The 26,083-nt window shown below is 29.6% G+C and overlaps 2 protein-coding genes across 5 annotated transcripts in view; both read right to left on the bottom strand.

The window, feature by feature from the left end:
* LOC123290913 (centrosomin) overlaps nt 1-26,083 on the bottom strand; it is a 67,715-nt gene that overhangs the window by 11,067 nt on the left and 30,565 nt on the right. For 2 of the 4 annotated variants that reach the window (XM_044871294.1, XM_044871293.1), the window contains exon 2: nt 20,869-20,924. In XM_044871294.1, coding sequence (XP_044727229.1) covers nt 20,869-20,924 — 56 coding nt within the window. Of the gene's footprint in view, nt 1-382; nt 556-4,283; nt 4,494-20,868; nt 20,925-26,083 lie in introns of those variants that run through there. The other 2 variants (XM_044871295.1, XM_044871292.1) reach the window with 2 other exon arrangements.
* LOC123290914 lies at nt 17,785-19,175 on the bottom strand. Its single transcript, XM_044871296.1, has 2 exons — nt 19,110-19,175; nt 17,785-19,040 (listed from the first exon to the last, which is right to left on the bottom strand). The coding sequence occupies exons 1-2, from the start codon at nt 19,167-19,169 to the stop codon at nt 17,814-17,816; spliced, it is 1,287 nt and encodes a 428-aa protein (XP_044727231.1). The 5' UTR covers nt 19,170-19,175; the 3' UTR covers nt 17,785-17,813.

Below are 26,083 nucleotides of genomic sequence, written 5' to 3'. Positions count from 1 at the left end.
TTGACTGTCAGGCAGTGTTCTTCGATTATGCTTAACCAAAATAAGTTCTACTCTATTTCGTTTACAGGACAAAAATTAATAATAATAATAATTTGTATATGTATACAATACATACGACGTCTAAGTATTAAGCCCAATAACACGTATGATGTGACAAACATTGTATGTATACATGATAATTTTTTTATGAACTTGATTTTAACAGACATTCTACATGTTTTTACGAGCAGACGCTATATTTGGTTTCGAACGGAACGAATAAAGAAATGAAGGTGTTTTTAAAAAACTCTTAGATTTTACAGTAATTGAAAATTTTGAGTCTATGTTATCAGACTAGCTCTAATTTTCGATTTTAAAAAAAGCATGCATTTTGCATACATACTATTTCTAAGTGATGCACAAAATTTATCATCTTCATTTTCTGATGAACTCATAGCTGATGATGATGGATCTTCAAGATTATTATTAATTAAACACCGATTATTATCCATGTTAACTGTTCGTGGTTTCTTATTAATTGGGAATCTTTTAAACATGAATATTCTTACACAAATATTTTTAAAATTTGTTTCTATTTTGTGAATACTTTCGATTTTTATTTGCACAGTTTTCTTCTTTACTTTAGCTCTTTATTTTATATTTTCCATTTTGTTTTTGACATACTAATAAAAATAATAATTATTAATAATATTATTTTATGAAAAAATGATATTCATTTAAGATTTAATGATATTCATAATTTATAGCTAATGATGTCTATTAGGCCAGCAGCGCAATCTCAATTTCACCCTCAGAACATTCGAAATTTTGGCAACCGAAAAAAACCAATTTCACTTGATAAATATATATTTTAAGAAACCTTCCAAAATTACATTTTTCCCGTCGAACCCTCCAAAATTACGTTTTTTAGTTCTATACATGCTAGAAAGTTGGTATTTTCAACAATCGACTCAAAAAAAAAGAAAAATTTCATTATCCACATTGCAACTCTCCGGAAAATCGGAACGTCGGTGTTTGAATTATTTTTTTTATAAATTAGAAGAGTTTAAAAAACCAACATAATTATGGCGACCTTTTGTTTTATCTCTGATGGTTTTCAAGATGGGTCCGTGGATCCATGCTCTTGACCAATGTTGCTCATTGAAACTCACTTTTTACGTCCTGAGCACGCTACAAAATTTCAGACAGACAACCGGAAATGACTCTTTAGCTGATTTTATGAAAACCTATACCAAAATTTTGTTCGTAGAATCAATATTTTTAAGCGTTTCAAACTTGGGGCTTATTGTTAGTATACCTTGATATACACGGTGGGTCATAGTCCAATAACTCGGAAAGTATTGACTTTTCGAAATATACTTAGACGACTATTTTTACTTAGAATTCATCCTTCCTTTTCCACCCCCAAGAAGGGGTGCCCCCTCCCTTGGCAAGCTTTAAACAATACAGTCGAACAGTTTTTATAAAGATTCATTGACTATCCCTGGATTCGGAGCTTTTAACATATTTATACCTTACCGATCTCTATTAGTTAGGGTCTTTGTTAAGTAAAGATATATAAAATTAATACCTGAAGTTATTTAACAAAACAAAATTCTATTCAGAAAGTTGGACTTCACCCACCAACATATTTGTCGTTAAAATAAATTTAAAAATTAAATATTTGCTGATAGGATTACAAAAATTCCACACTATTTATATTTCCCAATTTTTCAGATTGTCCAGTGCACCCTCCTGTTTAAACCACCCAAAAAAAGTATATATGATTCAATGAAATTTTTCCCAAAAACATATCAATAAAAAAAAGTCATTATATTACCAAATAAACAAAACTGTAGCCAATAAAATATCACAAGAATTCACAAAATGTCAAATTTTAGTGACAATTATTATATAACATAATACGACATAAAATATATAAAATATATAAAAGAAATGATAATTGATTTTTGGCTGTTCTAAAATATAAAAAATTCACTCCTTTTCTTGTATACTTGACTTTTTTTGGTTTTGAACGAAGTAATTTTGAAAATATTCAAATCGAACAAAATGTTAAATATTAAGGTGAAATTGATATCATGAAGTGTTTATTTTTTTGATGAATTACTACAATAATTTGGCAGTTGTAATCATACATAGCACACTTTTTATTTGGAGTCAGGAACTCGCTCACTGCATAGTAGAATTAGACAAGATATGCTCTTGCGTAGGTAGGAGTAGAATGGAGAAGCTCTCTGTCTTTCAGTAATCTCTTTTGCACGGTACCCAGTCACCGCCATATTAATTATTTGTTTATAGTGTAAGCGGTGAGTGGGTTTCGTATGCATTTACAAGTTTCGAATGTAATAGGTCCTACAGAACTATTATATTCGAACTGTCAAGGTCACGGAAAAAGTTAATAATTATCCATTCATTGTAAGGAACGATTTTTAACACAAGGATTGTTCACACAAACGTATTCACGTTTTTTACAACATTTGAATCAGGAAGCGGGAACAAGCTAAGAAGATGGCGTCAACTGGGTACGTGCACGAACTGAACCAAAACTCGTCCTCCATCGAACATACCTTGTCTAATTCTACTATGGCCCACTGCAAATTATAATTCGTCGATTTGCTTTATTTACACGATTATTTATTCAAACTAAGTACAATTTTATTTTCCATCAATAAAATGCATGACTTTAAGGATGTATGAGCATGACAACAATGTTTGATTTAAAGGCTCAACATTTGTTTGTAGGTAGTCTTTTACTCAAAGAATATGTGGTTAAAATTTCAGCTTAGGTATCCGTGCAAATTTTTAAGAAAAAAGTCATTAAAAATCGATATAAAATACATTGGCTCTTATGGAGGAATCTCAAAAAACGACATATTTTGGAAGTTTTTGATAATTTTCATTTGGAATGAATGAAAACAAATTTAAAAAAACTTTTTAATAGAAAGTAAACATATTAGCAATGAATTAGAAAAGAAAAAAACTAAGTGTCATCGTCCATATAAGGGATGTAAGAGCAGGGTAGATTAAGGGTTGAAAATATTTTTATCTTATTTTCAACTTTGAATGATGAATTTTATTATAACTTCATGAATGTAGACGAAAAATAAGAATAAAATTTTTCGATATGTGTCTTGGTTTTCGAAATATCGAAAGCTAAATAATTAAACAAAATTTTCAATTTTCGATATTTTGAAAATTAAGCCAGACATCGAAAAATTTTATTCTTACTTTTCGTCTTATATCGTCAATAATATAAATTTATCATCAAAATTGAAAATATCTATTTTTAAATTTGTGCCCCCACTACCATGCTCATACTTCCTTAAGCTAAAATCAAGCACGGACAAAAAAAATCCACTAAAAAATTTCGCGTCAGAAGTATTGTTTATAACTAAACTTTCTGAAGTAAAAACCTCTATTTATTCAATTAAAGGATTAGAAGTTCTAGTAAAGTAACCTTGATTTAATATAACAATCCGTTATAAACATCCAAACATCGTAAAAATAACTATATATTTTTTTTGGTACCTCAAGAGAGGTCACTAATCGTAGAAATTCGATGAATTCGAATTCATTGTTTTTAGACAATCACCTTTATATAATAGACTACAAACCCATGCTGAAAATTTTCGGGTGAAATGACTCACCAGGAATCTTATAGAAAAAGTTTTTTTCTATTTGTAAAAGTAAGTTTAAGCAACATAGCATATTTTTTCCAACGGTACAGTTGAGTACAGGTGAGAATATGAACGTAACACCCCTTGATATCTCACCCCTGCATCATCAATTATGTACGCCTGTGGTGGATACTAGCTATGCATAAGTATTCGAAGTGAATTATCGGAATCGATACCGGAAACTAAAAAAATTATTGATATTCTGTCAATTTTCGAAGCCTTACGTGACTTATTTCTGTACGGCATTTAGTTAATTTGCTTCAAATAAAAATCCAGAGTTAGTACCCAGCAACGCCGCATATTTTTTATGATGCAGGGGTGTCATTACATGGGGTGTGCCATTTATATTCTCACCTGCACTTACATGAACCACGCAAAACTGACACCATGGTTCTTAAACATACTTTTACATATAGGAGCATCTTTTTCAACATGATTCCTGGTGGGTCATTTCACTCGAAAAATTTCAGCATGGGCTTGTACTCATTTGAATTACATAATCAAAAGCCCTAGATAATTAAAAAAAACTGAAACCCGTTTTTTAAAATAAAAACAAATGAATAACGTTGTTTATTAAACAAAAAATAATAAAAATAGAAAACATACGTGACATAGCCATTTTTAAAAGTCAAAATCGTAATGAAGAGCACAAAATCGTTTCACATTAATCACAATATATCGATCATTCATAAATGATTTCAATAAAAGTAAATCACTATTAAATAAACCTCATAAATTAATAATAATTGTGATAAACAAACAAATCTAATTCATTTTTGTAAAATCCAAAATGTAATCGATTAAATTACAAAAACAAACCAACGATTACTTATTGGTAATAAACAAATTTAAACTACATTTCTAAAATGATGTGTTGTTTTGTGTTTTGAATTGTCGTAACTGAGCTGAGTACATAAATCCAACATATAAAATTTGTTTTGTTTTTGTCAATGTTATATATTTTAAAATACGTAATTTGAAAATAAAAGCTTTAATTACACTCAACTAATATTTTAAATATTAACGTATACTAATTAATAACGAGCCACGAACGGATCTTGTGAATGTTACAAGGTTTTACAGTGTACCAAAAAGTATGCTGTTACGAGATATTCTAAGTTTTTATACAAAGTATACTAAGTTTAGTCCCAAGTTTGTAACGCTTAAAAATATTGATGCTATGAACAAAATTTGGCATAGGTGTTCATAAAATCATCTAATTAGTTCATTTCCGAATGTCTGTCTGTCTGTCTGTCCGTCTGCCATCACGATAACTCAAAAACGAAAAGGGATATCAAGCTGAAATTTATAGCATGCTGAGCAACATCTTGTAAACCGTTAAAGATAGAACAAAAGTTTAAATGTGTATATATGTGTGACATGGATATGTGAAATGTGACAAAGTAATTAACACTGTCTATACATGGTATTTCAACAATTAACTCAGTCAATTGTTTGTTTTTTGTTTTTTTCGATTTATTTTTTCCTAAATTCGTATTTATCTATGATAATGTATGGTGACGAACATCCATACTAAATGATTTTTGTCCATTAGTTTTCGTGCTAACGAGTTCTTCTCTTAATTTCTTTTAAGGTAAATTTTTCGAGAATCTCATGATTCTATTGATTTCTGGTAGTTTATGTTTTGTCAAAATTTCCATATCCGAGAAAGTATGGTATCCACAGGTAAGGATTTCCCTCCGTTATTTTGCAAATTCCATATCAATATCATCTTTTGATTAGATTTTGGTACAAAATTCAGCTTATTCTGCTCTCAATCGCAAATCTCCAAATAAATACGAATACGGGGCGACACGACTTATAAAATAACAGTGAATTTTTGAAGGTTACAATAAAGTCACCGTTCCAAGGTTAAAGTGGCTTTATCTATACTTCTTTCCCTTATTACGAATGCTGCTACAAACGATGCCACGATAAAGTTTTTTTTTTGGATGGGTCATTAAACTATTATAATTTATTTAAATATTTGTGAACCCTATTCGTTATGACTGATTTGAACATTTGATAATATTTATTGTTGAAATTCAATTTCATTTTAAATAGGTATTGATTATATTCAATTCTGTTAAAATAAACAATAAAACGATATCGATATCACTATCAAAATCGTATTGATTACTTGTTCAGTTAACTTGTTCTTAGATTTTCTGAATAGCGTTGCGGTGCTTGAACAGGCTATTTGGTCAAAAGTAGCATGTTTCACACTCCCCTAAGGTGTCCAAATAACATAGGTACCAAAAAAGCAGCTTTATATCACCTTCCGACGGCCATTTATACCTGTGTTGAAAATTTTCGAAGAATTTTCGAGAAAACTTTTTTTGATCTTTTTGATAAATTTTTCATAAAGCTCGCATGTTAAAGCTACCTACAAATTTCTCATCATCATTTCTCTATCCTTTATATTTTTGGAGAAAATGTGCACCAAAGTTTTGCCCTAATTTGCCCTTGCACGAGAAAACAATGATGTTTACGAAAAAATGTGTAAAACAAAAGTTTTTTTTAATTTGGTATAAGGAACATTTTTTACCTTTAAACTTTTGTTCTATCTCTAACGGTTTAGCATAAGCAAAACTCAAAATTTTAGCATTTCTGAAATTTTCCAAGCATCATATCTCAAAAACTATTAGACATACGGAACTGTGCATAGGCTTAAATTGTTTCAAATTTAGTATACTTTCAAAATGATAATGGCAACTAATGTCAAAAAGCTCACAGATTTTGAATTGCACTGCAAAAACTGAAAAAAGTTTGAAAATTTTTCGGTTTTTCACTTATTACGCAGGAAGCACAACTTTTTTTTGCTTGCAAAATGTGCTTTCACACTCTCCTAAGGGGTCCAAATAACATACAAAAAAGTAGCTTTACATCGCACTTTGCGACTTTAATGTAGGATTTAACTGGCGTAATGATGCAACTGTTTTTGGTTGAATTAGAAAAATGAATCGGAAAATTATGAATGAGTACCAACAAAACCGGAAGGCGGGCATCACAAAAAATATATAATATTTTGATTTAAAAAAAAAAGAAGAAATTAACGACTAATTTTCTGAATCTTCATAGGTGAATTATAGTTTGTCAGAAAGATCACAAACAAAACAAATAAAAAAATTAGTAGAAACTTTACGTTAATTTTTCTTTTGACAATATGCCAAATGGCATTCGTTTTGGTGACGGATTTGGAACAGATTAAAATATATAATTGTCGTTTATAATGTTGTTTATTCTGCCATGTTTAAAAAAATACATCGTAACCTTCGTATAACGCGGTTTTCTTTTCATAATAATGAAGACACTATTGATTTTCGAGAAATATTAAAAAAATCGTGTATTTTATGATATAACTAGCTTGATACCCTCCCGCTTCACTGGGCTTAAAAGTAGAAACCACCGCTTTTTAGCATCCACCTCTCTTGATATGCACAGTTTTCAATTTTGTTAAATGTGAAATAGTCATAATTCATGGAGTATATTAAAAAAGTTGGCCATGAATTGTTTGACATTAACTATTTTAAATTTTTACTGAATTCTTTGATTTTTGGTTAAAAATGATGATTATAGTCTGTATCCGCGCTTAAGTCTCAAGACCAATAAATGGAAGAAGAATTAATTAAGTAAATATTAAATAAATTGCAGGACAGTACTTGAGAAAACAGGGTAGTTAACAGGTAAGTTGAAGATTGAATATAAACCGTTATTACATATTCGTAGTAATAAAACCAAATTTTCGCGTTAACGGAGAGATTAGTATACTTATTTCAAATTTGAGATTATAACAACTGTATATATTCTCTTTGCCTCTCTTCGGATTTCCTTACCCTTGTGTTTTTATTATTTAAAAAAAGGATCCGATGATTCGATTTTGTTTACTGTAAATAAAATAAGACAATTTTCTTGTGATGTCTACAAATAACAACAGTGTTTATAACATGGATACATGATGTTAAAACTTCAATTATAATAGACCGTGCGCTCACAATGATGTTAAATTTCTATGATTCTTTTTATTTGCCATTTAGAGTATTAATAAAGGTAAGTTTGGAAATGCCGAAAAATGTGTAAAAGCCGTTTGTATTATTCATAATACACTGAAACAAATGGCAGGAAATTTGGAATTATGAACAATTGAAAAGTGTAATTTTTTAATTTGTCGAAAAGTTTTTTCAATGAATTGCATCGGATGGAATTTTTGGATGCCATCATATTCGACGTGTTACACTGCATATGAAAATACATGTGTTTGTCATTCGGAATTGTGGTCAAGTGCTTTTTAAAGTAATTTTTATTTTCTTAATTCGAGAAATTGAACCAAAAAAATACTTTCGTAATTTTCAGGGCAACAAGTTAACCGTTTTCGAGAAAACAGTTCACAAATTTGGAAAAAATTCAATATTTACAATTTTCAGATTTTACAAACTGCTGTGTCAACTGACGATGATGTACAGGCCATCATAAAAGTAGCAACGAGTGACTATTTATAAAAGTAATTACGATTAGCTAATTCATACCAGATGATGACTACATGGTAAATAAAATACGAATTTATATAATACAAAATTGATTTAGGGAATTGGGGGCAAAATCGAAATTTAATTCGAAATATCGTAGAGTTCTTATTTATTATAATCTTTGATAAGGGTTTTCAGTAAAATTTTATCTCATATGTATTAAACATAAACAAGTGAAATTTACAAAATTAAAAAACCCCAGAGAAATGCGATTTATTCCTTGTAAACCGATTTGGAAACTTAGCCATAAAATATTCTCAATCAAGTCGGTTAGACCGTTTAGGGGTTACGATGCCACTGAGAAACACACAGACGCACAGATAAACACTTTAAAATTATAACACTCCTTCATAATTCAATATCCAAGTGATGGTCAAGGACATCAGATGAGATGAAAAGGATACTTATAGATCTATCAATTTTTGAGTCAAATTTTTAGAAATATTTTTATTGAATTTGAAATATTTGAGTTGACTTTGTTCTTTTGAATTACCTAATTATTTTACATTTGACTTTTCGAAATGAATTAAGCCAGGTTTATTTGACCATTAATTTCCATAGTAATTATTTATATGTTAAATTATAAGTCATACTTTTTTCCAAACTGACTCGATTTTGAAGATCATCGCCAATTTTTTAGTTTCTTCGGGTACGAAACCCTAAGCTCGCACCTAAAACCTAGCTAAGAACACTCACCGTTAAATTACCTATCAAATGAAATCAAAAAATTCATCCATCATCGGTTCATCCATTTAGGCGCTACGAAGCCACAGACAGACACACACACATAGCGGTCAAACTTATAACACCACCTTTTTTTAGTTCGGAGGTTAAAAATAAGCTTAATTAAAATGAAAACTTTAGTGTTCATAATGACATATTTGGGATAAAAATCCAGGTTTTTCATATTCTACTTTCAAATACTGCTATGATTTGTTATTTTTCCAAGGTTCGTCTAAAGTGGAATTAAGTATATTATATTAAATTAAATCTACAGCATTTTATTTGTTTGATTGGTAGCGTGAACTGTGGAGGTGAATAAAGATGAAGAATTAGTTATATATATATAACTTATTCGGGTCACACTAATTGTGAATCGATTTATATTTATTAATAAAAATTTCAATTAATATAATTGCAAGTATTTAACGCTCAACTAACACTATTTATATATATTTACCACGTCTGGATTCACTAAAAATTATGTTTTAAGAAAGACCGGCTCAGTGGCCGTACGAGTTAGTTTGGCTACTGACTAGGAGGTTGTGGCTTCAAATCCAGGCAGCGGGAGTCTGATGAATTATAATTATAATTAATGGGGCGGTAAATTGATCACACTGTCATCGCTTGTACAAGAACGAAGTAACCGACTCCATCAGCATCATAAAGTTAATTATATATATATGGATGTAGTTTAAAATAAAATAAAGATTAAAATAAATAATAGTTTAAAAAAACTAAAAAAACACGCTTTTATAGCAAATCGAACTAAAAACTTAAAAATAATTTTTAATAACAAAGAGTTTATATTACCGTAGCAGAAGGTTATACAATCAATCATAATTAATTACTTAAAAATAAAAATATAATAAAATTTAAGTTACAAACAGAATTATTAAATTTAGAGTGAAAAGCGTGGGGTGCATTTCACTACATTTCCATAACTCTCCACTCATAGATAGTTGCCAATAGAATGATTGTATAACCTTAAATATGTCAAGCACCCCACGCTTTTCATTCTGAATTTAATAATTCTGTTTGTAACTTAAATTTTATTATATTTTTATTTTTAAGTAATTAATTATGATTGATTGTATAACCTTCTGCTACGGTAATATAAACTCTTTGTTATTAAAAATTATTTTTAAGTTTTTAGTTCGATTTGCTATAAAAGCGTGTTTTTTTAGTTTTTTTAAACTATTATTTATTTTATACTTTTTAGTACGATTTACCAATTAGTTTTTTGTGAATATGTGGTATTATAAAATGTATTACGAATCGTTTCGTAATCTATTCATCTCATTTAAAGCATCACTATTGCACGGGGTTTTTCCTGTTAACTTAGAGCAATCAAGTTCTTCAATGCGAATAGCGTCTAAAGTTCTTACACGACTAAGTGCCACATAAGCTTGTCCAGCAGCAAACAGTCGTGAGCCTAGATAAATGACTGCATGATCAACTGTACAACCTTGCATTTTGTGAACAGTCGAAGCCCAACTCAGGATTAGTGGCAACATTCGTCTTTCAGCAGTTCCATAGCTACGCCCTCGTGGGTAAACAGTGAAGTTTACAAAAAAATTTTTCAAACAAAAGTTGTTTATTTTTTTATAAAGAACATTTTTTACATTTGAACTTTTGTTCTATCTCTAACGGTTTACAAGATGGGTCCTACGGACCCAAGACCCAATTGACCCATATTGCTCATTTACGAACTTGACCTCAGTTTTTAGGTCCTGAGTACGCTATAAAAATTTCATCTTGATATCTCTTTTCGTTTTTGAGTTATCGTGTTCACTCTCATAGAGGATATATGAAAAGAATATATTTATCCTGTCGGCCCTAACAAGGATAATGGGAAATTATTAACGAATTATTTCATTGTCACCGGTTCTTGAGACGTATGCAAAGTTTCAAGTTAATCAGATGTTTAGAAACCGGTGAAAATCGTGCTCAAAGATTCCGTTACATAGTTACATACATACATACAAACAAACAAACAAACATACAGCCCAAGCTTATAAAAGCGTGTTAATTAATGATGTGGGTAGCCTCGGTTATAGATGAATATCTGAAAAACGGAGGTTAAACCCCATTATTACTAACATTATTATTATTATTATTAGCCCTGTCGTCCGAGAGGTTCCCATTCTGGATTATGGTCGCCATATTCATCCAAGTTCATTTTTCAGATTCAAAATTCACAAAGTTAGATTTTTTCGAACTTCAACTGCTTATTACTCCGTGGCAATTGAATTATTTTTAACTTGGATAGGTTTAAATTGTAAGACGAATATTACTACTTATTACCTACATTTCGTTAAAGGAAGCTAATAAACTTCCGCTAAAAATTTTTGTCTAGCTAGACTAACTCTAGCTTGTACAGCTCTATCAGTAGATTTTCTTCACAGCCTAGATAGAGAGCGTAGAGTAAAAATAGTAGTTTCAATGTACATAAAATATCCTGCTCTTTAGGTAAAACAAAACCTAAGGACATTATAAACAGTTTCCTAGAGTTTGTCTAGCTAGAGCCTAAAATCTACATACATTTAATCTAGCCATAATGAATTTGTACTCCAAGAATCACATAATTTATTAGTGCAATTCGTACGCAAATAGCTACTTTGTAAGCCAATGTCGCGATTTAATAGATCCCAATAATTAATCAGATGGACACAAAATATCTGTTGGCACTGGTCTAATATTTCAAAACCCGATTGATGGCAGTACTAAAATGGGAGGAATGGTTTCGAAATATCATGGAAAAAATAATTTAAGGCTAGTTTTGTTATCACTATTTGCGATACTTCTTTAAAGATTGACCTTTATCTGGATCTTTTTTGTTAATCTTTTAATTAGTTAATTAAAAATTGAATGTGATATCAACTTTAAACAAAAACAATGTAGTATAATCACCCGGAAGAAAACAAAACAACATTTAAAACATTTGACCATATGTTATTGATAAAAATTCAAAGCGTACCAAACTAACCAATAAGGTGCATAGGTTAGTCGGTAAAATCCAAAATTAGATTATTACAAACATCTATTGCACAAACAATGAATAATGACCAACTTTTTTAAATAATAAATTTATTAAAATAAAATCTGATGTGAACTCCACACAACGTCTATATATAAGTAACTAGCTAACCCGGCAAACTTCGTACCGCCTAACAGTCGATTCTTTTTGTTTTTTAAATATTTATTCTTTCCCGGAACCTCTCTACTAACATTTAAACTTTATGGTATGGTATTAAAGTTCAAATTGACTTTTAATTATTATTACCAATCGTTTGTATGAGAATATAGAAAAGTGATGTTTTTAGACTTTTTCAGGCAATTTTTAAAATTTTTCTCTCCGTAAGAACCACCCTCGTACTTCAAGGAATTTTATAAAAAAAGAATTAGCGAAATCGGTTCAGATGCTCTCGAGATTTGCGCCTAGCAACATATTCAGCGATATTATAAAAGATTACCTTTGGTATTTACACTACCGTATGACGTATACGTTATTGTTTCTTGAAGAAAACTTAAGGCCTTTTATCAGAATGTAAGTCTTAAAAAATCATAGCTATATAAAGCAGAGAGTTTTCTCGATTTCAAATCCTTGTAGATTTTTTTTCTGATGATTGATATAGATAACTTCAAAATAATGAATGTTCCGGTAATGTACTTTATTTCGTTAACTACGATATTAGTACATTACAGCAGCTATATATCAACCAAAACTGGCATAGCCACACGGACCACATACTATAAAATATATACGAAATGAATCACGTACAATGTAAATATTCGCCAATAGATGTCAGGAAGAGTCGTATTTTGCAATTTATGTACCAGTTTTTCCTGAAAATGCCCCAAAAATCCCCTACATACTAAATTTCATGCAAATAGTTGGAGCCATTTCCGAGATTTCAAATACAAGAATTACTCGTTTAAATAAGATAGGTCAATTGGGTTTTGGGTCCGTAATAGTCATCTTTTAAACCGTTAGTAATATAATATACAGAGTATTTCAACAATTTATTCAATCAATAGTTTGTTTTCTTGTTTCTTATATCTTTTGCCGAGTAGAAGATTCTAAAATGCATTTCAAATTGAAAAAATTGTCTGTCGTTTAGAGTTTAAAACGTGGAGTTTTGGTCAGTTTAACAGTCCTTAGAATATTCAGGTAAAAATTACCATATGGAGGAACTACGAAATATTCTACATTTAAAAATATTTTCGATATTATGTCAAGGAAGGATGATTTCTTAACGAATATATTACATGATGGCACGTGTATAATATTACGTGAGTTAACACATGTGGCGAAAGTTATAGTCTAGGCGCTATATACATATGGCAATGTAAACCAGATGTTAATTGATTCAATAAGTTCATTTTAATAATAATACGATCAACAAAAATAATAAGGTTTAAAAACTTGTAAAAATTTCCTTTGATTGCATACTCGAGATTTCATTCATGATAGTTCAATATTGGGAAAACCATTTATGACGTCAAGTAGTCCATAACGCAGGCTTAAATCTTAAAAAAAAAACAGCAGTGGTCTATGAAAGTACTAGCACTAGACCATTAAAGGAGTAAGCTATTTTGAGCAGTATTTTTATAAATGGTTACATAATATCCATCTATATATTCAACGCCTGCTGAAGAGTTTAAGCCTGCTATCGTAGTCCTATTTAAAGGTACTCAATAGTAATAAGGGATCGGACTAAATTTTTTTTAACACTTAAGCTCTAGAATTCTCACTTCACGAATAGAAAAGTAAAGTTGGTTTTTAAAAATCTTTACTTAGTATGCAAGATAAGTACGTTTAAATTACTAATTAAACAAAGAGGAAGATACCCACTAGTGACGTCATGCGTGGGTATCACCATAGACATTACATATAAAGCTTTGTTTTGCTAAAAGGAGATGGGCAACCTTCGAATACAATCATTGATTGCTTATAACATTTACGTTTTTTAATCAATTTTAATTTCACTTTCAAGTTTTGTCATGGTATCAATCAAGTCTAGTTTAACATTTTTATGGGTAATATGACCAATTCGATATCAAGATTATCCCCTATTGCGAAACACCTGATCGAAGCTGATTGGCCGACGTCACAATTTGTAAGATAGTTGGAAATAATAAATTGTACACACCACAAAACACTTGTGTGTAGACTATCACCAAATTAGAAACGAGTAACACGCGCTATTAAAAGATTAATTACGATTAGTCAATTCATACTGACACTGACTACATGGTTGTTGAAATACGTATTTAAATAACACAAAATTTGATATAAGAAATATGGGAAAATAAAAATTTAATTCGAAAAATACCAAATTCTCATTATATAATTAGTCAAAAAACGGCGAGTTAATGTTTTAGCCATTGGACTATAAAAACAAATCTTAGTATCTCATTAATAAATTTAATAGAACATCTGTTTATGTTTACACTTTTCATCAGGTAAAATGTAAAGAATCTTTTTGAAATAATTGAAAATTATCTACAAAATTATCAAATTCTTATGTCTATAAAGCATCTAGTTTACTGAGAAAAATAGCATTCTTTTTTAATTTAACGTTTTGATTCTAATAATTTTATCTTTTCGATATCTGTGTTCTAAGAACAACTATTCATAGAAATTTTTTAGTTATTTTGAAAAGAACGGATTATTTTGTATAAATCGCGATCGACTTCTAAATTAGTTTATTACGAGACGTATAGAGAATATAGCAGTCCTCTTACGCATAAATAAATGCATCCATTACATTACAGAGTAGTCTTATCTTTTTTATACCTAGCTCTTCTTTTTTATAATGTCTAATTCAAATGTGATCTTTAATACAATCTTTATACAATTAATTTTGACAATTTATTTAATTGTAACTATTGATTAGCGATTATTTATCTTAATTAACCTACAGCTGCAATTCTTTAATAGCTATACTATGCTCAGCCCATCCGTTAAGTCCATCCGTAAACCTGCCCGCTAATCACAAATTTTACTGTTATATCTTGGACAGGCCTGCGTTCGCATATAGCACAAATAAATACCTATTCACAATATCTAAATAATGATAATTGATACCTCAATACTGTTCACAATTCCAGATAAATATGGTAGGAGCGCAAATAAATACATAGCACATAGGAAGATGTAATGTAATGCATTATTTATATGCGTCTCCGCCATTTATTGCATTTAATATTTTTTCTTAAATTCTCTAATGTTCCGCTCAACTTCCTTAATTTTTTCTTTCATAAGCACCTTCTCTTGACAATAATTAACACAACAAAACAAGAATTAGCCAAATTGTTTCATCCGTTCACGCATGATTCGATAACCAGAAAAAATGGGGGTTCATTTTTATATATAACCTTACCATTTTTGTTTTAATTTAAATTTGACAATCGGCTGTTTAATAGGGCTTTTCATCAACAGACAAGCGCATGCGTGCCGCCATGTTGAAACAGCGGAAATTCAAAAAATTCGTACTGTTTTAATAAACAATGGATGGGCAAGGACTATTATCTCCACAAAGAAATAAATTATTGGAAAAAACCATCGATGGTGCTTCACTTATTTATGATTCAGTTGAAGCTCATAATTGTGAACAATTGAAAAGGTGGCTAAAATGTCATGGGCGTCCGCAAAAAGGGAAAAAAAGTGAGCTGATTGAGAGGTTAGACATTGACATTTGTTGACTATCTAAAAACACAAAAAAATAAATTAATATTTACAATTTTATTCTTATTAATAATGCCAATTCATTTGTAATAATTGAAAATATATTTTAGTTAACATGAGTAATACTTACGGAAGTAATTAATAAATTAAGTCATTAATATTTTGAGGCTCTACATGACATTATTAATTAGACAAATGTAAATATGTTTAGCAATTTTTTATCAGAAACAAAATGTTTAATGCGACATAATAAATAAATAATATATAAATAATTTACAGAGTCAAAAATGCAATTAGGAATAATGTACCAGTGGACCAAACAGTTGACAAAGGAAAATGGCTAAATATTCTAAATACACTTAATCAAAATCCAAATGTAGTGCAGAGTCCTAAAATAAATTATCCTAACATTTGGCAACCATTTCCTTCTGACAAAGTACCTAAGAATTTCACCTACGGATCTATGTACCATTATCTAGTGACATCATGCATAGATGACGACTATGATAACAGTGATGTTGAAAATGAAAACAATAATAATCAAACTCCAAAGGCTGATTATAGTACGTCAAAACCGTTAAAACGAGGAAAATTGTATGTAGAAAGCGGCCACGTTTTTGAAATTCTTGAAGGCGTAACATCTGATCAAATGTTTTGCATGAAGTGCAAAATTCAAGCTTCGTATAAGGCTAAAGAAATTCATCAAGTGTCAGTTATGGTCAATCCGTTAACTGCTCGAGTGATTCATGGTACATGTGATTGCAAAGCTTCTAGTATGGGCCGTTGTTCTCATGTAGCTGCCCTACTATATGTACTATTGAATTATTTGGATGATTGTGACGAAGATAATGTTCCTTGTACAAGTAAACTATGTAGCTGGAATCAAGGTAGAAAGAAAAAAGAACCTCACAAAGCAGATGAGCAGCAATATAAAAATAAAAATGACATGAGTAAACGCAGGTCATATGATCCTGGTCGAAGTTTAACAAGACCTATAGACAAACAAAAAATTAATAATTTTTTATCAGATTTACAATTAATAAATGCTAGTCGAAAAGCTCCTTCAATGTGGCAATTATTACTACAGCCGCAATACGAGGATTATGTATTAGAAAAACCAAGGAAAAGTCATTTAAAGACATTAGTTTATCGTCTAACGACTAATGTGTGCAATAATATAACTGGGCCTGTAGATATAACTGAAGGAGCTCAAAGTAATGATAATAAATGGTGGCAATACCGTAAAATATTGATAACAGCTTCTAAAATTAAAGTATTTAAGACTGAGAAAACGAATGACCAAATTTTTGCTCTAGTCAAATCTCAATTGTGGGTTGAGCAAAATATAACCACTGAGGCAATGCAATATGGTCGAGCGAATGAAGACATTGCGCGTAAAAAATATGAAGACTTTACTTCTAAACAATTTTCTTACGAAGTAAAGAGTAGTGGCTTGTGGGTGAATTCCAAGTATCCAGGATTAGGCGCATCGCCAGATGGCTTAATTTCAGATCCATTGAAAAATACAACCGGAGTGTTAGAAATAAAGTGTCCAAAAATTTTGGAAAAATATTATCCGACTGATTTACATCTTCTTACACCTCAACAGCGTACTTCATTTTGTTGTACTCCCATTACTCGAACTTCTATGAAGTTAAAACGAAGTCACGCATATTACTACCAAATACAAACTCAAATGGCAATAACTGAGAGATTGTGGTGTGACTTTGTTATTTGGAGCCCAAAGGGTTTCCATATTGAGAAGATTTATTATGATGGCAATTTCATAGAACCTGTACTGAAGCATGTTAGTGCGTTTCATCAAAATATTTTGGCTCCCGAGTATTTTGAAATGAGAATTCCCCGCTGTTTAATACCTTTTGATTTATCTAAGTGAAAAATATTTCATGAACAACTTTCAAATCTACAATTTACAGCATGTTTAATTTTTTTTATATTTCTTAATTTATCACAAAAAGGATACATAAGAAAAAAATATTAAATTAATATATTTTTATAATTAAAAAAAGAAATTACAAAAGTACACGTATATACAAATGTGATGTTTTACAAAAAATATAAAAATATAAATAGTATATTGTAACATTACAAGTGTTATGTGTTTTGAAATTTTAATATAATTATATTACAATTATTTTGACTTTCAGTTTTTTTATTTCCTACAACACACTGGCCTTAATTTAATTCGTCGAAAACTATAGGTGTTTGAAAGTTGACCAAGCATGCACAGATAAATATAATTTGTGACATGATAGGACGCATATTTAAAAGTAAAACGGTGGAAAGAAGTCTGAAATTTTTTATGCGCCCAATAACATGTTCAACATATATTCGTTGTTTTGCTATCTTCTTCGTCAAAATTTCCTCTTGAGCAGTTAAACGGTCTCTTCCATTCAAAAATGGAGGAATATTTAAATGTGCTTGCTTAGCTTCAACTACATCATGAACCGTAAAACCTCGATCTGCTAGTACTACATCTCCAGGTTGCAATAAGTCTGCTATTTTTGATCGTTTAAATATTTCTGGATCCGATATTGAACCCTCAAATGCATCAGATACAAAACTAAGACATCCATTAGGAGTACATCCTATCAACACTTTAAATGTGGTATGAGCTTTATAACTTGAATATAAATTACCTTGGTGCTCAAAGTTTGACGGCGATTGACAAAAAAATTCAACGCAATCAACAATAACTCTTATGTTTTTTATAGACCGAAATATTTTAGGTAATGTTTCGGCTATTGTTTTCCTAGATGGGAACATAAATGGCTTCAATTGAGTGGTAAATTCATTGTACAAAAAATAAATCCAAGTTGTACATATTTTTGAAACAAACCCCGTAGAAATATCGAACTTGTAAGCTAAATCTTCTGTTAAATATCCCATTCGTAATCTTAATAGAACCAAAATCAACTGCTGTAATGAAGTAAATTTGTATTTACTATTATTTTCGGAATTTTCATGCTTTGACTCTCGACTGCCCCAATAATCTAAGTTTTCGCAAGCTGGACTCAAAAATCTATGTAAAGCTTGGATTTGCTCAAAATGAAGACTTGTATAAAATATGCATCTTTTTTCATCACTGCGAATAGATATAATAAATTTTTCCATGGCTGAATTTTTTTGTAACTTAACCTGAATAATTTTATTACGCATCTTTATCGAATCTGTCTGAATTTCTATGGCTGAATTTTTTGGTAACTTAACCTGAATAATTTTATTACGCATCTTTATCGAATCTGTCTGAATTTCTATTGCTCTTGTATGTTTCCTAGTTTCTTCATTGTGTATATCTCCAAGGGTCATACTCATGTCTGACGTTTGATCTGGTAATATTTGTTCAACAAAACAAGTATTATCATCAATTACGTTGTGAACCCCTCCATGAGTCACTGATGTCTATAAGAAAAAGAAAAATTTTCATTAAGAATAAAATTTTTTTATAATTTTCTATTATTCACACTGTACCTGTGCATCTGGTAGAATATCATCTATTTTTCTATATTCTAATCCATTTTCTTTTTTCATATCAACTCTGTTGTATTTTTTGGATAAGCTGGTTCTTGCTTTGGGCACCTATAAACAGGTTTGAGGTTATAACTCCAAAAATTATATTTCTGTATAATTTATTTTATACCTTACCTTATTAATTGATTTATCAATATGTTGAAACTCTTGATAGCTTAAAGGATCAGGGTTTTGTTCAGTTGGACCACTTTCTCCAAGAAAATGTAGTGAGCAAATATAAGTATCCTTAGTAACATCATCAATAGATCTAAAACCTCGGTCACTTCTGCCACATTTTTTCACCCATAATTCACATTTCGCACATTTTGCACATGCTTTAATATGTAATTTGCTTGATGATTTGATTATTTTTTTTCGATATTCAAGACAAGGCTTTGGAAAATTTATAAAATAGAATCTATTGGTTTGAAATGATTTGTATCGTGTATCACTTTTACATACTCCATAACAACACCGTTTTGTTGTTCCTTTTCGTACAGACAACATAATTATAATGGAGTACAAAAAATTTTTTCAGGTTATTTTGACTTACGATTTATTTTTATTTTTCACTTTTTTTATAATTAATCAACTTTGATTTATATTTTAATTTTTGATACACGGATAGCGGACACTTTAGCATGGTTGTTTACAAAAAACAGTACGAAAAAGATGGCTGATTCTGACGCATGCGCACAAAAAAAATTTGTGATGAAAAGCCCTATTGAAAAAGCTGAATGCGCTTAATTTGGCGTAGAAATTGTTTAAAACCACGATAAGAGGGTAAAAGGCTATACATTTGCGCTTTACATCCTTACGTTTTCCATACATGGACGTACTCACTTTTTGGTCCAAAGAGGTGAAGTATAGCTCAGCGCAGGGTCAATATTTATAAATATATGGTATTAAAAAATTATTTAAGTAGTATTTAATCGATAATTAAATGAAAAAACTGTATAATAGACAAAGTAAATCGCGAATTCAAGTTTATTACGCGGTTTTTTTCCATAATTATTTATTAAATAAAACTTAAATAATTATTGAATACCTTATATTTATAAATAGTAGCCCAGCAACTGAAGTACGTTAAGCTGAGCGCAACACCTTCTGCGCCCTCTATTTCGAAAACGGTTCAACATACAAAAAAAGTTTCAGGCAAAATTTGTAGAAAATCTTTTCTTCTACAACTTTACAAAAAACTGATTTTCGAGAGTGTTCAAAATTTGTACTATCAAAATAAAGGTTTGTGTAAAAATTGAGCCTATCACTTTAGATTCCGAGGTGAAACCCTAAGATGATTGGAGTAATGACACTTTTAATAATATTGTCTACCCTAAAAAATATAATTGTTACACAGGAACATATATTTCAACACACTAATATTAAAAAGAATGAAAAAATTTAAAAAGAATTTCAACATATGTTTAAATAAAAATTCATTCATTCATTTAAAAATTGAACGACAAAAAATTCCTTCTGGTTTCAGTTAAAAGTGAGAAATACTTTTTACTCAGCGAATATTCTTACAATATTCTCAATATTAGCATGAAAAACATCATTAACCAGAAGAATTATTATATTTAACTAGGTTTCGAACTTAGTACCTTTCGTACAGCAGTCAAGAACACTGTTCACTAGTCTAGTTCATTTTGTACCGTACGTTACAAAATAAAATGTATGCATTCTATAAAATATCTAAGGAATTTGTTTGGTTACTTACATGCTAATGTAATGTTTGGTTCTAATGTGGTATCTTGCAGCTGTGCTGGACTTGTACTGAAACAAAATAAAAAAATTTAAATTATTTTTCGTAATATTTATTAAATATATAAATTTTTTGTTTCTTTAAATATATTATATTCAAATCTAGTTTTAACTTCTCAAACATTTTCATTTCAACAACATTAAAAGAAAATTCTTTATTTAAATTTTCAATTTAAAGGTTTACTGTTTACTTATGTATACCAAATATAGTGGAAGCGATGAGAAAATCAGGTCAAGCTTACCATAAATATCCATTTTCATTTGATTTGCATATGAATGGATAATTTCAACTCAAAAGGAAACCGAAAAGTGGGTCCAATTATGATTGTAAAATTCCAGGACCTAGAAGTGAAATTTTTATGTCCTAAACACGCTATAAAAATGTTCAACTTAATATCTCTTTCCATTTTTGTGTTACCGTGCTTCAAAACAGACAGATAACCGAAAATGAACTAATTAGGTGATTTTATGGACACCTATACCAAAATTTTCTTGGTAGCATCAATATTTTTAAGAGTAACAAACTTGGGAATAAACTTAGTATACCTTGTACCTTGATATATTTCATATATACAAGGTGTAAAAGAAACTAATTTTTTCTTTAAAATAAAATCCGCATTATATATAAAAAAAAAATACAATCAAGAGAAAGAAAAAATATGGAAATATTTTATTGACTTATAAAGTAAATAAATATTAATTGAACTTCTATTGATTCTTCCTAAATTGGTTGTAGCTGATCATGATCCAATTACCACCAGTTTTATTATTTGTCTGTAGAAAATTATATGTTTAATTAAATAAATGAAATGTGAGTAAATAGCGCAGTTTTTATCTATATTAATGAAGATAAATTGAATAGATTGTGAATTTTGACAAAACTTGTACTGATACCCGCCCGCTTAACTGGGCTTAAAAGTAACTAACAACCATCGCTTTATAGCCTCCAGCCCTTCCAAAACACTGCAAGGGATTGTTTAACAAAGCTAAAATATACGCACAATTTTCAATTTTTTAAATTGTAAAATAGTCATAATTCATTGAGTATATCAGAAAAGATGTTCATGAATTTTAAATTTTTTGAGAAATCTTTAATTTATGGTTCAAAATGATGATAATTGATGGAGCAGTTAACTATTAAATTAAGTTTAATTTTCTTTAAAACCGCTTTAACGGGTAAACAGTGATGTTTACGAAAAAATGTTTCCAATAAAAATTGTTAATTTTTTATAAGAACGTTACGTTTTTTACATTTATACTTTTGTTCTATTCCTAACGGTTTACAAGATGGGTCCTACGGACCCAAGATACAATTGACTTATGTTGCTCATTTACGAACTCTACTTCACTTTTTACGTCCTCAGCACGCTGTAAAAATTTCAGCTTGACATTTCTTTTCGTTTTTGAGTAATCGAGATGACAGAAAGACACGACAGGCGACAGACAGACATACAACCGGAAATGGACTAATTAGTGATTTTATGAACACCTATACCAAAATTTTGTTAATGGTATCAATAATTTTAAGCGTTACAAACTTGGGACTAAACTTAGTATACCTTGGCATATTTCATACACATGGTATAAAAATAGCCAAATTATTTATTTCTATCGTACAATCGAGCCTTAATTATTTTAAATTAATTGCTTAATTTAAGATTATATTAATTATTTGTTTGAATTGATAAAAAAGGGTATATATTTTTGGAAATTTAATTATAAGAAATGTAAAACTTATATCCAAAAACTATATTTTTAAACAGTTTTTGAAGATTAATTTGGTACAGAATGCTAAATATTAAGTGATATTATGTAAACAAAATTGTATCGATGATAGTCATATGTGTACCATACTTACTATACACATAAAAACTGTTGGGTGCATTTTGTATTTATTGAATATATAAAAATAAACATATGGTTTAGATAAATAAACAATTTTTTATTATTATTCCAAATAGATTTTATTATAAATAAACAATTAGATTTATCATCATTTATATTCAATGATAATTTATATTTTTTTATTGCAACTCAATAAAAAAATATTATCTAATCATTTTATTAACTAATCTCTAACACTATATATGCAAATCGCAAGTAGCAGGTGGTGTCTAAGCCATTCAAAACTTAGAAGGGAATTTGTAAAAATAAATATTCTAAAAAGTTCGTGGGTTACGTAAAATGCAAGAAAAATATCTTCTAATTAATTAAAGAGAATTGAAAATATACACTCGAACTCGGACTTCTTGAATTCATGTCAAGCGCCCTACCAATTAGACTTTTCGAGTTCTAAACACAAAGGCAATTTTTTCAACTCATTGAATTTTTTAATTTGTTTACCCACTTATTTATTATTATTACTTTTTGTTTTTTGTTTACTTTTAATCATGTCAACAAAATAACAACAGAGTAATCAACACTATCTATACATGGTATTTCAACAATTAACTTAGTCAATTGTTTGTTTTCACTTGTTTAATTATAATTTGTTTTAAGTCTCACAAGTCTGTCTTTTACTCAAAAGATAGCAAAAATACTTTGAAAATTTTTCGATCAGCTCTTGGGCCTTTTAAATCTAATACAATACAACTCATTATAATAATTACATGTGATACTCGTTGCATGTAAATTTAATTGTAACGAAATGTTAAAATGAAAAACACAAATATTATTTTGTAATCGGATACTACATAACATATAAATTTTATCAACAAATGTTGTAAAGTAGCACAGACACAGCGCAGCGTTACTTATAGTTATAACGAATATTATAATGTATAAAATAAACAAGTGAAAGCAAACAATTGACTGAGTTAATTGTTGAAACACCATGTATAGACAGTATTGATATTACACATACATACATGTCACACATACATAACTGATATACCCATATAATACATACTATACAATTTCCACATAATTTGTTCTCTCGCGGGTTAACAGTGATGTTTACGAAAAAATGGTTCATAGAAAAGTTGTTTATGTTTTATAAGAAACATTTTTCACATTTAAACTTATTTTCTATCTCTAACGGTTAACAAGATGGTTCCTACGGATCCAAGACCCATTTGACCTATGTTTCTCATTTACGAACTCGACTTCATTTTTTACATCCTCAGCAGGCTACGAAAATTTCAGCTTGATATCTCTTTTCGTTTTTGAGTTATCGTGATGACTAACGGACAGACGACAGACAGACAGACAACCGGAAATGGACTAATTAAGTGATTTTATGAACCCCTATACCAAAATTTTGTTCATAACATCAATATTTTGAAGCGTTACAAACATGGGACTAAACTTAGTATACCTTAATATATTTCATATACATGGTGTAAATATGAAATGAAATGAAGGAAATATGGTCCACATCATCTGTCATCTGAATTAAGAGATGTGTATGTGTTATTACAGCAGTCACTGACACTGTACCGTACTGCACCGCACCCAAACTTAACGTACACACAAATATTATTTGTACGAGTACGATAATTGTGTGTAACTTTAACGCAGCGAGCGTTTTTAAGCATTTATATTATTGCATATTGCAGAGTAGCGTAATTGAAATATCCATATAACTGTAGTAGTTAAAAGTATACCATGAGATGAAAAAACACTTTGGGATCAATTTCGTGTTGGTTTGTGTGAATAGGGTATTCCAATATTTTTTTTAAAAAACTTTAAAATGTTGATTTTGCTAATAAAAAGCCACCAAAAAATTATTTCGAAAAAATACACACGCTTTCTTGCCAAAAACTTAAATTAAATTTTAAACCTTTTTTAAACTGTCAAAAACGCTGGCATCTAATTTGATGACGTAATATGGATATCACTGTATGAAATAACACAGATAAGTTTGACAGATATATTCATAGACATCTGATTATAATATAAATATAAATACCTATCTATGTATATATTATACCCAGCTGTCTACACTGAACTAACTGATGGTCTATGACTCATACCGCTATGACATCACAGCAGGGCTTACCCGCGTTTTAGGTTACGTGATATACAGTTTAAAAAATACGATTTTTAATTTAAATATTTTAAAAGAAAAATGTGTTTTTATGACTCGAAATCAGAATATTTAAGTATATTTTTACATAAATTTTAACTTTTTTCAAATTTCATGATTTATTTTTTACTAACGATAATACCCTATTGTTTTTCTAAAATCTCTGCATGCTCTGATATAAATTTTTAACCATAACTTTCTCCCGAAAAATAAAATAAGAATATAACACTATTTGAAACTACTTACAAATTTACTTTTTTTATCTATTATAATTTTAAAGAAAATTAAAACCAAAGTTTGCCACAAAAGTTTAAAAGATTACTACGGACTACGGTTACTACGGACATTTTTTAAGTTCTGATTACGATATAAAATTTCCAACTTTTTTTTTCGATTTTGAGTTATCGAATTCACAGAGAGATGGACACTCAAAATAAAATGGATTAATTAGTTTTATGAACATCTATAGAAAATAATGGCTGTAGCATAAATTTTTCTTTGCTTTACTTTGTACTAAATTTAAAATTATTACACAACCAGCTTGATATCCGCCCGTTTCGCTTGATTTAAAAGTAAAGATCAGACATGGGCAAATGTGACTCAGAAAAGTCCCTATCTCTTCTGTAACTAAATAACGAGAAAGACAACGACAAACTAACCAGTGTCAACCAATAATACGAGTAAGACAGAGAGACAACGTTTTTTTTCTACATATCTCATTACTATTAAAGTAATGAGATAGGTAGAAAAGTCGTATACCTGTCTCGCTTCCCCCTCTATGCGGGCTTGCATAGAGAGGCACACAATGAATTTTATGGCACTCAATAAAGTTATAACAATATTAACTTTGATTTAAAATAACTCGTCCATGCCTGGTAAAGATAATCACTCGGCATAGAGATAGGGGCTAACTATTTTACACAGGTAAAAGTACATGTACAGTTTTCTATCTTTTTTAAATGTTAAATAATCATAATGCATTAAGTATATCAGAAAATCCTGGTTAAACAGATGGTCGTAAATTGTATCTCGTCCACCATTTTTACAAAAATCTTTAATTTATGCGTAAAAATGATGTTAATAGATGGCGCAGTGAAATATCAATAAATAAATTTAATTTAATTAATTTTTTTATATATCTTTA

This window comes from Chrysoperla carnea, chromosome 1 (assembly GCF_905475395.1).
Source record: "Chrysoperla carnea chromosome 1, inChrCarn1.1, whole genome shotgun sequence".
Lineage (NCBI taxonomy): Eukaryota > Metazoa > Arthropoda > Insecta > Neuroptera > Chrysopidae > Chrysoperla > Chrysoperla carnea.
The sequence above is the reverse complement of the archived record's forward strand: the minus strand, read 5'-3'. Positions and strand labels throughout refer to the sequence as shown.